Source organism: Eucyclogobius newberryi, unplaced genomic scaffold (genome assembly GCF_026437365.1).
Source record: "Eucyclogobius newberryi isolate DKJ021-1_F unplaced genomic scaffold, fEucNew1.0.hap1 SCAF_21, whole genome shotgun sequence".
Lineage (NCBI taxonomy): Eukaryota > Metazoa > Chordata > Actinopteri > Gobiiformes > Gobiidae > Eucyclogobius > Eucyclogobius newberryi.
This window is the reverse complement of record NW_027315846.1, coordinates 20032977-20049929: the sequence shown is the minus strand read 5'-3', so window position 1 is coordinate 20049929 and position 16953 is coordinate 20032977. Positions and strand designations below refer to the sequence as shown.

General features: G+C 41.4%; 2 protein-coding genes across 2 annotated transcripts; one reads left to right on the top strand and one right to left on the bottom strand.

The window, feature by feature from the left end:
- The first annotated feature begins 1086 nt into the window (after positions 1–1086).
- Positions 1087–13283, top strand: hif1aa (hypoxia inducible factor 1 subunit alpha a). The gene is made up of 15 exons (XM_072458336.1): positions 1087–1350; positions 8315–8505; positions 8638–8789; positions 8877–8961; positions 9317–9426; positions 10019–10221; positions 10322–10428; positions 10507–10654; positions 10732–11030; positions 11102–11295; positions 11374–11493; positions 11585–11826; positions 11900–11993; positions 12077–12170; positions 12250–13283. Exons 1-15 carry the CDS (start codon positions 1319–1321, stop codon positions 12408–12410), a joined length of 2232 nt encoding a protein of 743 aa, XP_072314437.1. The 5' UTR covers positions 1087–1318; the 3' UTR covers positions 12411–13283.
- Positions 13284–13446: 163 nt separating this feature from the next.
- LOC140371060 (serine protease HTRA2, mitochondrial-like) lies at positions 13447–16301 on the bottom strand. The gene is made up of 8 exons (XM_072458349.1): positions 15721–16301; positions 15409–15613; positions 15013–15207; positions 14908–14940; positions 14560–14668; positions 14410–14479; positions 14237–14332; positions 13447–13632 (listed from the first exon to the last, which is right to left on the bottom strand). Exons 1-8 carry the CDS (start codon positions 16155–16157, stop codon positions 13467–13469), a joined length of 1311 nt encoding a protein of 436 aa, XP_072314450.1. The 5' UTR covers positions 16158–16301; the 3' UTR covers positions 13447–13466.
- Between the last annotated feature and the right edge of the window lie 652 nt (positions 16302–16953).

Below are 16953 nucleotides of genomic sequence, written 5' to 3'. Positions count from 1 at the left end.
GCTGACTTGTGCTTACAGAGAAAACGGTGTTATTACAAAACCATTACAGAGATGGCCGATGGTAGAGATGACAACAGTACAGACCAAGTTCTGCATTTGGATTTTCAGCAGCAAACTATGGGCACTATGTTGAGGACAGTGAGCCAAGTATGATGCAACCTTGGAGCTTTCCCAAAGTAGGCTGCTGTATGTGAACTATGGGAAAGGCATTTACAGTAATGAGTGACTCTGGTCAGCCCACCACTTTCTTCCCATAAAAAGGTTGTAAAATCTCACAGGTCTGTGTGCAGGGATACTCACGGTGGTCTGCAGGGCGTTCTGGCACAGGCAAACAGCAAATGGCCAAAGGTCATTTTTGGAGAGCCTGTTAAAATGGCTTTTTGAATGTACGGGAAGAAAACAAAACAAAGGTTTCTGTTTACTCTTTATTTGCAGAAAAACAAATTATACTGAACCAACAATTTGAATCAAGAAGAAATATTATAGCAACCCTTGTTTACATTTGAGGAATATTATTGAAGGATTACTTTTGAACCCAACAAAAGCAGTACTGATCTCTATGAATGAACCAAAGCTCACTAATCCCTCTTTATCTTTTCTTGACTAAAGTTAAGTAACTGATGAGTGCTAAACAAAGAGACTAAGCCACTAAGACCTTTGTTCATAGTGGCTGACTTTTGCTTTCTTACCTCCTTAAGATCAAATGAGGCTATAGGCTTTAGCCAGAAGGACACATTCTTGCAGCAGAAGACATGGTTGCATTAAAAACAGTAATGTCTTGATAAATAAGCTATGAAATGAGAATATGCCCTATGTTATCATCACATTTTGCTTAGGCTCACAAGTCTAAGTAAAAACATTGGGGATCAGGTGTTTTGGTCCTCAGGGGCCAGAGCAGGTGTATTGTTGTTGTTGTTGTCCTCTCTGATGTTGTCCCAGGATGACCGCTCCTCCCCGCTCCTCCCCTCTCCCTTCCTCCTCCCTGTCGTCACGAGCCTCTCTGGTTCGCGCTGGTTCCAGGCGCGTTCACGCTGGAGCATGTGATTGCGCGTCCTCGCGGACAGGGGGCGGGGCCACACTCTGTACAGCGCAGCGTCTCCGCGAGCGTCCCAGGCTTTCTCCAGCGTGGCACTGTCTGCGGTCGATTATGTGCACTAAACTGCCTCTAGGACATACGGCAACTTCACTGAACACAAGCTAGCTCTGGTCGGACATTTAAGGATATTTGCTGTTAAAAAACCCCGAAGATCTTTGATTAATTTATCCGAGGGCCCGGACACTGCAAGAAGAGACTCAACTCTGATCCTTTCGTCCTGAAATGGACACTGGAATCGTACCCGAGAAAAAAAGGTAATATTGAATGCATTGCTACCGTGTTGTGGTGATAACATGTGCGTGACACGGCGGGGTGTGTGTTTGCAAACATGAGCGGCTGTTGTGTGCTGTGATTCAAGGTTATACTGTAGTTTTTAGAGTTAATGCTTTGGCTAGCGTCGCAGTGAGCGTTAGCCGCGAGCTAGCACATCCGACTGACGACACATGATGGAACATGACTTTCACGCGTTTACCGACTCTAATATTTGGCTGGTGCTCGTCAGAAGCTCTCAAGATATTTCAGAGCATGTGCTATTCACGCCTGGTTTTTGTGGAGAACTTTGTTTTTGAGAGACGTCATCGCTAAGGCCCAGTTTAATGTTTGCCACTGACGAGACGGGACACTTGGACTAGCATCACATCTGACATGATCGAGCTGCATCAGGGTCTAAATGGTGTTTTATGACTACACTTTTCAGATTCAAGATTAATCAATTACCAATCAGTTTCCCTCAGTCCTGTTCAAAATGAATCGATGAAGCAATGGGTTTGTGTGATATCAAGTATTCACTGCTGACAGTTGGCCAAGAGCTTCTCAGTTGAATTTCCTGTGCTAATGATGAAATTGACTGAAATAATCACATTTACTTAATTACAGGTGTTTTTATTCCTCTATAATAACTTTTTAAACATGCTCCATTACAGTGGGGAGGCTTGTCTCTCCACAGCACTGCATTACTCTATGGAGATGGGAAGTTAAAACCAAACTTTAGAACATTCTCCACGGAGCTAGATTTGTTTTTTTGCAATTCTTTTGAACATTAAAGGCAAAGTAAGAACATCGCCATGGAGACGAGCAGGTGGCTGATCCTCCACAGAAAAGTTACCTGTCAAGTTTGTGGGGAAACGAGCTGCTTCACAGCCAGAGTGCATGTTTTTCCAAGTTTTGTTCTATGCTATAAAAACACCTGTAATGAAGTTTTGCTGAAATCTTTTATCTTAAAGTGGCTGCTTATCTCCTTTGAGATGTTCGTTCTTTGCCTCGAACTAGAACAAATTGTAAAACTGACCCATCTCCACGAAGAATGTTCCATAGTTTGGTTTTAAATTTCTCTCTCCATGGAGCCCTGCTGGGGGCCTGCTGCTTTAAATAGAAAGAATCATGAGCCTTTACGTTTGAACCAGTCTCAGCTCTACAGAATCAGCAAAGTTTATTGCCATTGTCAGTGAACACATTTCACAGGCTAAGAACTTACAACAATGAACAATAATAAAAGTAAGATATATCAAATAAGGCTCAAAATAGAAATACAAAATGTGTAACCCTAAAAATGGACAGCTCTAGTTGGTAATGTTTCACAAGTTGCTTTTACTCATTTCTGGGGACACTTGGTTTACTGGTAGGTTGACGCAAGACTTATCGCAATCCAATCGAAATCGCAGTTTGAATAGATGCAATTAGCAAATCGCAAAGGATGCAGTTTTTTAAGGGCCATAATTTCCTCCACAAACAAACGACGCAATATCCTGTCTGATTCCCCATATAAATTGCCCAACTATAGTTCAGACCTGTACAAAAGATGCTATGAAATTCAAGTCTTTCACTAGTTTGTCAGTTCATGGGCCTGTTTCAGTCTTCTTGTTTACATGTGAACTTTGAACATAAGCCTATGACTATTAGATATTATTCACAAACCGTGCAGCCTTACGCATTGACAACAAAGTGAGTAGACAGTTGGACTACTTTTCTTGTCTGGAATTAGGAGAGTGACCATCTATGACTTCATCCACCCACTTCATCGTTCCACTGTACTGGCACACGCTGTGGCGCTACGGCCGGTTCCTCCATTCATAGCTGAGGCAGCTAAAAGTGATTCATTGTTCGAAATGGAATTACACTTAGTGGGATGCAAGAAGTCAAACCAATCTCAAATGGCAATGGTTATATTTATTTAGGAGTCAGGATATGTGGTTTGCAGAGAACGATGCATCTCTATCTCCATGGGGTCATTTGTATCACTTGAAATATCTAGTCAAAAGAGTAGAATTTCCCATCATTACGTGTTCCTTTTATCAGGAGTCAAATGGAAGCGATATTGCAGCAGCAGGACAGCAGAGGGGCATTTTGGGAACTGTTGTCGATTGATTGCGTCCTTTCCCCTAAGCTACCTTGTTGGAGGTGTTATTCTCGTCGCACGCCTTAATAATAACCCTCTGACGTCAACAGGAGTGACAGACTGGAGCTTTTACTGACTTGTCAATTACTGGCTGCCTTAAGGTATTCGATTAGCTCTTGTGTTGATCCAAACAAGAACGAGCTGTGTCCCAATGCAAACTGTATCTTATCATCAGTACACTTGTAACGCACACCGCTGATATGGTGAAAAAGTAGGGCTGCAATATAAATAACGCCGCAATAACACAGAGTTTTTTTTTTCATAGTTTTTCTTCTTATTCAGTTTAAATAAGGCTCAATTTAGTCTCGGTCTCTCTGTCAAGTTTTTATTTTTTTCGAGTTTACAAACTACATTAAGGCATGAGCGTTTTGCAAACCACCACATAATGTACCTTTTTTGAGATTCTAAATGCTATCCAGCGTGTCCTGGATGAGATCCCTCCCGGCAGATCTCAGCAGACATCTTCTAACAATGAAGGGAAGGAAACATAAACACAAGGTGGTCTCAGTACATTTCCACAGCAGCGTGAAAGCACAGAGGTGAGGCTGGGACGCGCTGCAGGGGCGACTTCCGCACCAGCCAGTCTGTTTTGCATGTGGGCTCGAGTGTGCTCACTGTAAACACGAGCCTTGCCAAATGCTGGTGCTTCCTGATTACCTTTATGGCGTCCTAATGTCACGCCAGGACATGTGAACCAGAATTTCAATAATGTAGTGCAGCAGCAATATCAAATGCTGTTGGTAGTGGTTAAGCCCTGTCTGTAAAGGCAAGGCAAGTTTATTTGTAGAGCACATTTCAAACACACAGCAATTCAAAGTGCTTCACACAGCAGGAAAAATGCATGAAAATCACAAAGAAATGACAGAAACAGAAATACAATATAATTAACTCATTTTATTGTAAAGGAGATGGAACAATATTTGTAGATGGAACAATATTTGTAGATAACGGAACATTTGTGTTATTTTAGCTATAGCTGTAATGATGTGAAATTGCTACTTTAGTGTTTCATAGAAGTTGGCAATTTTTTGTTTTTGAATCTATGCAAAATTTGAGTTTATTATAAAAATATATAATTTTTTTAGTTACATGTTTCAAATTTCAATTAAAGGTATATTGTGATATTTCTGCACTTTTGGACATTTCACATTTGTCTGATAAGTAAGCATCAACTTATACGTTCAAATCAAATCAATTTATTTTTGTAAGGCCCAAAATCACAACAACAGTTGCCTCTGAGGGCCAGTTTAATGATATGTTAACATATTTCTGTTGGGCTGAAATAATATTGTCTGATTATAGTCATGTATACTCCAAAAAATCTAGATATTTATTTTTGTCAATATTACCCAGTCCTACTTATGAGTTGCAGCTTATGTACAGAGAACATTTCACTGAGAGAGAACAAAACAGACAATAGCGGCACAAGACATCCATAAAGGTTTTCAAATTGTGTCAATGTAATTTTTTCCATTTTACAAATGTCAGTAATAATTTGTTGGTTCAGTTTGTGTCATCCATATTTATGTGATTGACTTTTCCCCTGCTGCTAGAAGTATGTTCCAAACTCATCCATTTAGTATGTCCATGGCAGGAGTTTTGAGCCCCGACGTAAAGTATTTTCAATGTTATCGTTGATCGTGATATTTTCTGTAACAATATATAACACTTATATATAACACTTGTTATCATGACAGAACAAGTAGTAGTAAAAGGATAAATGCGCCATTGCCTAAATCAGCTGCATCTACGAAGGAAGAGCGTGTCTCTTCTTTCCAACGCTCCTGTTTAACTCCCATCAAAATCTTTCAATCAAATCATTCAATACATAATAATCTGCACCGACATGCAGGCCAAGGCTTGTCTTCTTACTGTAGGGAGTGTGCAAGGCTTATTCTTATTTGTATTATCAACTGCCTCAGTGTTGGAAGTATGCTGGGCCTTTAGGCTATATTAAGTTTGAGGTGAGACGGCAGATCTTCTCAACATGGTTTCGTAAAAAGAATTCGAATCCATCAGAAAATGTGCTAAATTGCTTGTCATGATTGAGGCTTTACATAAAAAAGGTACGAACTGTAAATATTAACCACAAAAGTGCAGATATATCACATTACTTTTGTTTGGAAGATTTCTTTGCAAGATTCCTTTCATTTTGGGTATGTATTTTTCAGTTTGTATTAGGGCTGTAAGTCTTTTTTTACTTGTATTACCGGTATAAGGATTTGGAAGTGCGCTGCAAGTTTACTCTGCCTTTTTTAAAAACATACAAATGCCTAATTTACATGAACTTGGACTTCTGTCCAAATAGTTCTTTTGGCATAATACCCTGTGAGCTTGTGGTCTTTTGAGTGCCGTTTTGCTCAGATATTTGGTCAGAATATTGAGACATTTAACAGTTCTGTCTACTGTTCTGTCTTCTTCTACAGTGTGTCAAACACTTGCACTTCCTGCGAGAGTGCCCCCGGCGGCCGTTAGCCAGTAAAAAAGTAAAAATAAGCCAGGGTTCAAAGTGTGGGGAAAAAAGTAGCGGCTTAAAGTCCGAAAAGTAATGTTACTTAGAATCAGATCGAAACGTATCACTACAAACTGCAACTTAGATTTGATTGCAATTAATCTTGTACGTGTCACTTCCTGTCCAGTATTTGACCTCACACACTAACAAAGATTGCGTCTGTGCAGAGGCATGAGAATCTTGAGCTAAGCCCATGTTGGGTCAGGATTTACGTGCCGTGGGATTGAACACTTATGTAATAGACCATTTGCTATCATGCTCAACAGTTGGATGTGACGCTCAAAAGTGTCCTGCACAAATATCCCCAAGTTTGCTTGTTTTTTTTTTTGGTTCCTCTCAAATCAGTTTGTAAGTATTATATATATTACCACTAATTCACTGTACACTTCAGTCCAGCAGAGCATTTATGGCCATGCGCACGGGTTATGTAACTAGGCCCCTTTGACAGTATTTGGATTATGTAACACATTATGATATAAGATGCCAGGGCACTGGTTTGTGAGGTTGAAACAGAAGCAAAAAATACTCCCCCTCTAGGCCTTTCATCACATCATTGAGTAGCTTTGAAATTGTTTGTTTGATTTGGATTTCATTCAAGATTCTTGAGTTGATCATTTAATTCTAGGTGTTGTACTTGGTTGTTACTTGGGGTGTAACGATAAGCAGATCTCACAATACTGTATTACCATGATATACTTTTGATGGTATGATATTTATTGTGAAATTGTAGAGTGGCTAGCTGAAATTTCTCATCATTTAAAAAAAAAAAAAAGGTAACATTTTTTGACATTTTTCTTTTAAAAAGCCTTGACAAGACCACAGAATTTTAAGATATAAAAGTACTTTACAACTTTTAACTTTTTCCATGATGTGTGCACTGAAATGGCATTTAAATAATTCACAGCAATGAGTTTAAGTGGCCAGGAAGCCTCTGTAACGCTGCCACGGTAATGCCTACCTTCCTTCTTTGTGCAGAATTAAACTGTCTATAATTAGATGACGACAAACTGGTCTCATTCTCACCCTAGGAGCTATTATTATTATCATTATCATTATCATACATGGAGGCAGTGATTGTATTAGTTAGTCCATTATTGCTACTGGTCACTGGAATACAAACACCGTGCACAGACGGGATGTAAAGTAACGTAAAGCTCGGCCCGGGTCCCTCACTCTTGGTGAATGTGGTGCAGTGTTTAGTACAAGGCAATAATTGGATAGTGCGTGTGCTATATTCTGTTCTAAAGCCTCCTTCAGCGGCGAGCCCGGAAACACGATACGCTAAATTTAGTTGCGCGGCCCATTATCTCATTTGAAAACAACACGGCCATTACAGATCAATTCTAATGAAGTTTGTGTTTAGGGACGTTTAGATAAAGAGATACTAAAGGATAAAGCTGTAATGTGTCAGCTTAACTGTCGAGATTGATATGAGAAGGGACCATTGTCATTTTGAAACATTGCTAGTTATAAAGAGGGAAAATACCCACATTTAATGCACACTTTACTGTCTTTGTATACATCTTTGCTGTAAAAAGTAATTTGCACATTATTTTTGAGTAAACCCACAAATTGTGCCATGTGAGAGAAGAGGTGTTTGTGATTGAGACGGAGCAGTCATTTAAAAGTATTTTTAATAGACTATTTTGTCTCATGACGACCTCCAGCAACGTTACTTTAGCTTAATCTGGCTGTCACAATGTAAAGGCGAATTGGAGTTTTTTATATAAATATAATTTGTTTGCATCGATGACTTCAATAATCGTTAGTTGCAGCCCTATTTTGGTGTACAGAAAACATTTAAATGAGATTTGTTTCTGCTGCTGCTGAAGATAACCTTTTGTGACATCAATAATCATGACGGCCCTGATTTTCTTGACACTTGTTATTTCTAACTGACATGCTGCTGTTCAACGATGCAGGCTAAAAGGGGTTCATTTTATTTTGCAAATAGCCCAGAGTTTACCTTTTTATTTGATAAAAGAAGAAAAAAAACTGAGCTACTAAATCAACAACCATACAACTAACAAAACGCTGTGTTCACCTACAGTCAGTGTGAGATTTAAGCCAGCCTCATAAATATCATTGAGTGGTGCCGCTGGCTGTAATCCAGGAGAGTACAGTATGTCCGCTGAGCCAATGCCGTGAAGGGGCGGGCCTGTGCTGCCTGTGAGCTCTGTGCACTTATGTCCTACCGTCCTACTTCTCTCTGCTCCCACCCTCAGGAAATGCTTCAGGAAGAACTGGAAATGTGCGCGTCTTACTCTTAGGAACAATATCTTATAATGCCCAACTCCGTCCTGGTTTTCAGAGTGAATTCAGAGCGTCGTAAAGAGAAATCCCGAGATGCAGCGAGATGCCGGCGTGGGAAAGAGTCCGAGGTGTTCTACGAACTGGCCCAGCAGCTGCCTCTGCCCCACAGTGTCAGCTCCAGTCTGGACAAGGCCTCCATCATGAGACTGACCATCAGCTACCTGCGCATGAGGAAGCTGCTCAGCAATGGTCAGTGCTCTCCACCTTCAGTTACTCTATCTGTAGTATACCACAGCTCTCAAAAACTCATTTTTAGAGATTCAGGGCACATTACAATTCTGTGTTGATGCAGCTGAGATCTTTTTTTCTTCTGCCGTGTAGATGAGGTGTCAACGGAGGGGGAAATGGAGCTGGACGAGCAGCTTGGCAGTTCCTATCTGAAGGCTCTGGAGGGCTTCCTTATGGTGCTGTCTGAAGATGGAGATATGATCTATCTGTCTGAGAATGTCAACAAATGCCTTGGGCTGGCACAGGTGAGTCCCGTAAGAGCTTCGGATGAACCAGTGACTTGTCGTGGAGTGGAGCATTTTGGGTTTTGACTTTCTTTCTCTTATGTGCAGTTCGACCTCACTGGACACAGTGTGTTTGATTTCACTCATCCCTGTGACCAAGAGGAGCTGCGGGAGATGCTAATCCACAGAACAGGTGAGGGCTGACACCACAGAGAGTGGTGAGAGAAAAAGAGACCAGGTGTCTCAGTGAAGGAGGGGACCATCCTTAAAGCCCCAAATGTCTTCATTTTCAGCTCTTCAGGACAATGCCTCAGTCACTGTACTCAAGCATATAAAGGAAATAGAATTACAGCAGAAATGTATCAAAAAGTAGGTTTTGAGCAGGTAGGGAACATAATAAATGTAGGAATGAAATGTCTTCCTTCCCCCACCCCAATCATTGAGTAGTGTTTGATGCAAGTAAATAACCGTGCCTCTGTCAGCTCAACAGCGAACTAAAACACAGAGGCTTATTTCCCTTTTGAAACCACTCACTTCCTGTTTTTCAGGCTCAAAAAAGGCCAAGGGAACCAACACAGAGCGCAACTTTTTTCTGCGACTGAAATGTACTCTGACCAGCAGAGGCCGCACTGTCAACGTCAAGTCAGCCACTTGGAAGGTAGGCGCAAGCTAGTTTTGAACCGTTTAAAGCGGTAGTAACCCTCCATCATGCTGTTTTGGGTATTTTGTTTTTTGTTATTAATATATATATTTTTTTTTTTATCAACAGAGTAAACAAATGTACTTTCGTTGACAGCTTTAAATTATGGGGGTATTAAATATTGATCTCATTATTGTACATTTAGTTCATTGTAAATCACATTATTGATTTCAGTTTCAGCTCCATTGACTCTTTGTTCTGCCTCTTCATTTCACCATAATAAGTAGATTTTCATTCAAGTGTTTTTCATTGATAAAAATAACATTTTCAAACCCTAAATGTTTGACGTAAATAATCACAAGTGTGGATCAGAATCAGAAGGTTTATTGCCATTGTCAATGAACAGAATTCACAAACATAGGAACTTGTCTTGGTGATTCAGTGCAACATAAAATAATGAACAATGAATAAGTCAAAAGAGAAACAATGAACAATGCAGGATTATTCATACACTGTCATTATAATCATCTGTTTTAGTATCTGTCACATAACCGTTACTCCACATGAAGTGTTCAAAACAGCCCTGACTGCAACACTGTGATGTGTCCAGGTGCTGCGCTGCTCTGGGCTTGTCCGTGTGTTTGAGAACCTGACAGAGGACGTCTCTAATGGGCAGAAGGAACCGCCTATGCCTTATTTAGTGCTGATCTGTGACCCCATCCCTCACCCTTCCAACATTGAGGTTCCTCTTGACACAAAGACCTTCTTGAGCCGTCACACCATGGACATGAAGTTTACCTATTGTGATGAACGGTCAGTTTAGTTTCAAAAGCAGATCACGGTCTGTGCTGATTCATAGTGGGACATTGCCCCCTGTTGAGCAGCTCTGAACATCTCACTATTTGTTTTCTAGGATCACAGAGCTGATGGGGTATGAACCAGAGGATCTTCTGAACCGATCGGTCTACGAGTACTATCATGCTCTGGATTCAGACCATCTCACCAAGACGCACCATAACTGTGAGCAGCAAGGAACACAAGGAAATCATGTTTGTGTTTTGCTTCCTTTCCTTTACTCACTTTGTATTTTTTACATAGTATTTGCTAAGGGCCAAGTCTGTACCGGACAGTACCGCATGCTCGCCAAGAGAGGAGGTTTTGTGTGGGTGGAAACACAAGCCACAGTCATTTATAACAACAAGAACTCACAGCCACAATGTGTGGTCTGTGTCAACTTTGTGCTCAGGTATTGTTGGTGCATTAGGAGTTCAGGTTTATATGCTGGGTTAATACTGAACGTGTGGAACATGTGGATCATTCTAGTGGCATTGAGGAGGAGCGAATGATACTGTCCCTGGAGCAAACGGAGGACATGAAGTCGGTGAAAGAGGAGCATCAGGAGGCAGAAATGGAGCCTGTGGAGGACAGCAGCCCAGAGCTGGTGCCACCTGCCCTCAAAGACCAGACGGTCCCTGAACTTGATGTCATCAAGCTTTTCACTCGGGTGGAGCCCCAACCTCCGGTCAGCCTGTATGACCAGCTCAAAGAGGAGCCAGAGGCCCTTACTCTACTGGCCCCTGCGGCAGGGGACACCATCATCTCCTTGGACTTCAGCTGCCCAGGTATGTCCCCTCTAAGATGAAACTATACAGAATAGTCTGTACATGAACAATATAATGTTTTTTGGTTACAGACTCTGAATTGCAGCTGCTAAAGGAGGTTCCCCTCTACAATGACGTAATGCTTCCCTCCAGCAGTGACAAACTTCCCCTGTCTCCACTGCCCCCCAGTGAGCCCCTCACTGTCCCGTGCAGCTCCACTGAGATGGTCAAAGCAGAGAGCTATTCTCCTGCTCCATACAGCACAGCCCACCGCAGCCCAGCGCAGGTACAGCCAGGCCACACTCTGACAGGAACACGCTCTGGCTCTGAGTGACAACTGACGACTGGTTTGATTTCCTTTTAGGCTCAAAGTCCTTTGGCATTCGCTTTGATGGAAACTGACAATAATTCTGAATTGAAATTGGACTTTGTTGAGAAAATGTTTGCCATTGATACTGAACCAAAGACTCCTTTTTCAAAACAGGTATTAAAGTCCTCTGCATGTTATCGTTGTATTGTACAATTCAAATGATTTCAAGTTTAGACTTTGCATTGACACTTGTGTTTTTGTAAAGGCGTTGGAAGACTTGGATCTGGAGATGTTGGCCCCATACATCCCCATGGACGATGACTTTCAGCTGCTGAGCCTGACGGGGGAGTCTCTGTCCTGTGGTCCAGACACACCCCTGGAGAGGCCCTCTGTGCAAGTGACAAAGGAAACCAGCAGTTGTCCAAACTCCCCCTCAGACAACCACACGGACTCTCCAGCTCCAGAACCCACCAACGTCCCTCATTTACCCACTATCGTCTCCAAGAGGTAAATGCTGCCCCCCCCACACTGTTTATGAATGGCTTTCATGTTTACACATCGTTTTGTACTATCATTTCAGAACACCACAGTTAGATGAACAAGTTTCCCTCAAAACACAGGCTGCTCAAAATGCACAGCGCAAAAGAAAGTTGGATGACATAAAAATAGGACAAGTAAGCTTTTCTTTGTTTTTTTTTTTAGTTTTCATACAATGTGACTTTGTGTAAAGATTCACAATTGAATTCTTTCCCTACAGGGCGCTTTGCTCTTGGAACCATTTAAGAAACAGAAAGCCCCTGAATTGGTTCATACTGAGAAGGAGCGTGTCCAGAAGTCCATATTACCTTCAGGTGACTAAACCAAACCAGAGTAAAAGTAAAAATGTCATTCTAGTTGAAAATGAAACTGACTTAAGCCTGTTTGTGGTAGATTTGTCGAGTCGACTGTTGGGCAGTTCAGAGAACTCTTCTTCTGTTCTCACGCTGCCTCAGCTCACTCGATACGACTGTGAGGTAAATGCTCCTCTTCAGGGCCGCCAGTACCTGCTGCAGGGAGAGGACCTGCTGCAAGCCCTGGACCGTGTCGCCTGAGGCACTGCTTTGCCCCCTGCTGGACTAAACTGGACACTACACTTCTCCCTCACACTCCTCGAGACCCCACTCCCCTTATTTATGTATCTGTATAAATTTGATAACTGTGCTGCTGTTTCTGCACATCATGTGATCTTTACAGCATTCCACCCTCACAAATGCAATAGCAGCATCTTGGTTTTGGTCCAAGCGATTCTGGCATCTGCAGATGTCAAATGTCTATCAGCACACAGTGCCTCTAGAGATGACCAAACTCCAGCAGGTCGTACAGAACCTGGCAACCTGCCAGCAGCGTATTGTAAGCTTCAGTCGCACAATTTATATTTTCTAAAAGAAAAATATTACCAGCAATATATATTAAGCCTTTTAAAAGTAGTTTTAATGGAATTTGAACATTATTTTTCTCCCGTACTTGTATATTGTTTTTGTCTGTAGCTCTTAAGTATGAACATGTTTAAACCTACAGGGGTTGAATGTTATTAGCAATTATTGATCAAAGTGAAAATGTGTAGCAGTCAATATAATATCCTTTAATTCCTTTTCTGTAAGTGTCTGTAAATATACCAGGTGAACTTTTATTCACTCTGCTTCAAAACTTTGACTGTGTTGTAACAGATTAGAGCTAAACCTTGTGTGTAGTTCCTCCAAATGGCATTTTAAACCAAGGTGAGCAGTTTGTTTATATTGTATGGCATACTTTACACTATTTCAATGTATAGGACTGAACAATTTGTATTTTACTTGTGTGGCCATTGTCATCATAGTTGCAAGTTGTCTTGTTTGTCAGCTAATTGTAGTTTTAACATCAAGGATCCATGCCATATTTTTGGGTCTAATGCTTCGCATTGCAGTCAACATTAAAAGGCTTCAAAAGTGCCAGTGTTCGAGTTGTTGCAGAAAAAACACAATTTGTATCATTATGAATACTTTTATTCAAAATGATAACGCTATTGCAGGACTCATGTTAGGATGGCTCGTTCGCCAATAAACATGTTTAAAGCCCATTGCCCAAAGCTACAGACAGTGTTGTATTCAGTGGCAGTTCCCAGTGTTCATTTATTCAGTGATCTCCGGCGTAATTTGGAGATTGATCTGCTTTCGTCCTCGTTGCACCAGCATTGTGATTCTGTCGCTGTTGTGGATGGCTGTATATATCTCCTCTGAAGTTTTCACCAGTGTGCCATTGACCTCCAGCACAATGTCTCCTGGTAACATGCCAGATCTATAACAAGCAACAGTGAGTAAGTGCAGTAAAATAAACTGAGATAATGTGCTCAGCCAGCATCAGAAGTGGTACATTGTGGTATCTGTACTTTACTGGAGTACATACTACATTTGAAAAATATTTTATACAGTTTCTAAAAAGGCTCAAAGTAATTGTTCCATTTATGGACAAATTAGTTTTTTTCCCATTTAATGCATCATGATGTTCAGGCCAGAGACTTGACAGGGTTTGGCCCTGCACAGGGGGCGCTTTACCATTGAATCAGTTTTATAGTCCGCTTTTAACTATTTCAGATATTTAGTTTTGTGTAGGGTTGGGCTCATTCTTGCTTTGGTTTTTGAGGTACAATAAATCCATAAAATATAGCCTAATTTAATTCCTAACCAAACATCTTAATCTTATATAAAATACAAGATTAATACATTGGACTGAACAGGATATGACTAAAAATAAAACTTGCATCTTGTACTTTTACTCAATTCCTGAAATACATTACTTTGGGCTTGTCCAACATGTACCTGATGTCAAACTCATTTTGCTTCTGCTTAAAAAGGGGCTTGTACAAATGCTTAACTTGCAGCACACGAACACGTGTTTGTACCTGATGGCAGGGGATCTCTCAATGACCTTGTGGATGAGGATGCCGTGTGTGACATCTGGGAACATGGAATCTCTCATCTTTAGATCAGTGATGATACTGAAGCACAGACAAATGAAAAGTGAGTGGGATTCATGAGCCCGAGACATCTATTGTTTACTTGCACTAGGTCTTACCCTGGAGTGAGAGTCAGCATAATCACACCAATGTACCTTCGCTTCTGCTCCGAGCCACTCAGCCTGGACTCTTAAAAGTACAACAGGGAACCACAAGAATTATAGGATGTTTCAAAAATAGATAATCATCTTTTTAACATTAAAACTCACTTTCTCGGTTTGCTGCCCGATCTAGAAAAAGCCTCACTCTGTCAGATGGAATGGCAAAAGATATCCCAGCAGTTACTTTCATGGTGTTGATCCCAATGACTTCTCCATCCTGATAAAGGAGGAGAAAACCTCTAGTTACTCAGGTAGAGTACATAATTGTGCTACAATTATAGGAACTGGTGCCTGATAGAGCTGCCCAACAGCTCAAATACAAAATAAATGTCACTCAAACCAGAGAGAAGTTAATCCAAATGTTTTGGTTTGAGTGACAGTATTGACAGAAACACATTACACCACTGATTACAGGGTTGATCATCTTTCTGTATCCAAATATGGTTTCCTCCTCACCAAATTAATGAGGGGGCCTCCAGAATTGCCAAACTGAAAAACAAAGACGTGTTAGCCACTGGAATAAACTGCAGAATGTATATCTTGAAGAATAAAGTTCCGCACATCAATAGCTGCATCTGTCTGAATGTAATCAATGTTGGATTTGGACAAGCCCAGTTCTCTGCTTCCTCTCTGAGCAGAGCTTACAATCCCTGAAGTGATAGTGTTTCTTAAGGAGAAAGGGCTTCCCATGGCCACAACAAACTCTCCTTGACGCACATCGGACGAGCGACCCAGGGGCAGAGTCGGCAGTGGATGCTGTGGAGAAAAGAAGTCTTAACACATAAGTATATGACCCTAAATGAACTATGGCTGTCAAACAGTATATTCTGCAATAAACTACATTACAGGAATTTTAGGAGGAATTTGCTCAAATAAAAAGACAATAAATTAGATGCATAGTCCCAAGTCAGAGCTGTCAAGAATCTACCAGTGTATTTTCCCTAACCAAAGTCTTACCTTAGAAAAGATTTTGATGGTGGCAATGTCAGCTGCAGGATCTACATCCTGGACTGTGGCATTATACGTGTCCCCATTCGTGAGTTTGACTCGGACTCCTCTTCTGTTGGCTACAACATGAGCATTTGTGACTATAAGACCGTCTCTGCTGATAATGAAGCCAGAGCCATTGGAAACTGGGACTTCTTGTCCAGAAAACGGGTTTCTGTAAGAGCACACAAGTTGCAACTCATACATTCAAACTAAACAACCTTATTAAAAAAGTTGAAGTCACCATTCTTTAGTCGTAACATGTGCAACCTTTAAACCAACCTGCCAACTATTTCAATGTAGACCACAGCTGGAGTCGACTTTTCCACCACGTCAGCAATAAAGTTGTATTTAAAGCGTGGAGAGTCGGGCTTAATGGGGGAGGCACAGTGAGCTTCTGGAAGAAGATGTTGTAGAAAGGTCTGTTCTTTGTCCTTGTTGTCCGTGTCCAGGAGAAGAGCCGCAGCACACAGTCCCACTCCCACGCCCTGTGCCGCTCTCCAGCTGTGTCTTCTATTGCGGCCGCCGCCCTGGTCCCGATCCCGGACAGGAACTGTCCCATTCAGCCCCGCATGCCTCTGGTCTGAGCCGAGCTGAGGTCCACAGACACTGGACACTCTGAGCACAGACTTGTCCACAACACAGTGAAGTCCAAAGCCATGGCCCACATAAATCCTCCTGAACACAGAGGAGAAACATCTACCTGAGCTTACGGCCATGTTGCGTCACTGAGCGCCCCTGCCCACGACTGTTTGACAGCGACTGGACAAAAACTAACTTAACAATGAATCAAGTCGTTGTAATCATATTACAACTACATATACATAGTATACGCGGTAGTGGAAATTCAGCCCTTGAGCTATATCTGAATGCCAAAATACCACAGACGAAGCTCATGCTAGAAACTAAAAACAGCACAACATTACAGGAAGTAAGATCGACTTGTTCTTCCTCAAACTGTTGGTGCAACACCGCCCCACACCGCCACCTACTGTATGGGAGGGATACTGCGCTTTGACAGCGCCAGAGTGAAGACATGGAGGTGGGGGCGTCGCTGGTCTCCTGTCCAGGCTCAAATTTAACAGATCCATGGGCTCAATCCAGTAGATGCACGAAGAATAAATTCTAAAGAATAAAGTCTCAAGAATAAAGTCCGGCAGTAATGTAACACTTGGATACCGCCATTAAACACCCTAGAAGAAGAAGATTTGACAGCGCAGTTAAATCTGTAGCCTTGATTCAAATCTGTTTTACTGGACTGTTTCGACTAATACAAGCTCACAAGATGTCACTAAGTTGTTTTTAGCTCTAGAAACTTTTAAGTGCCTATTTGACACCCACTTGCAGCACAAACTGCTAAATCTGTCTTATGTTTGATGCCTAAATAAAACTAGAATAAAGTTAATTAACATATACATCTTATTATATGTCCTAATACTATACTATACTGTGCTGAGGAGAAGTTTTTTGTGTTTAATTTGTCCTTCAAATTATTTCAGAATTTGGATAAATGTG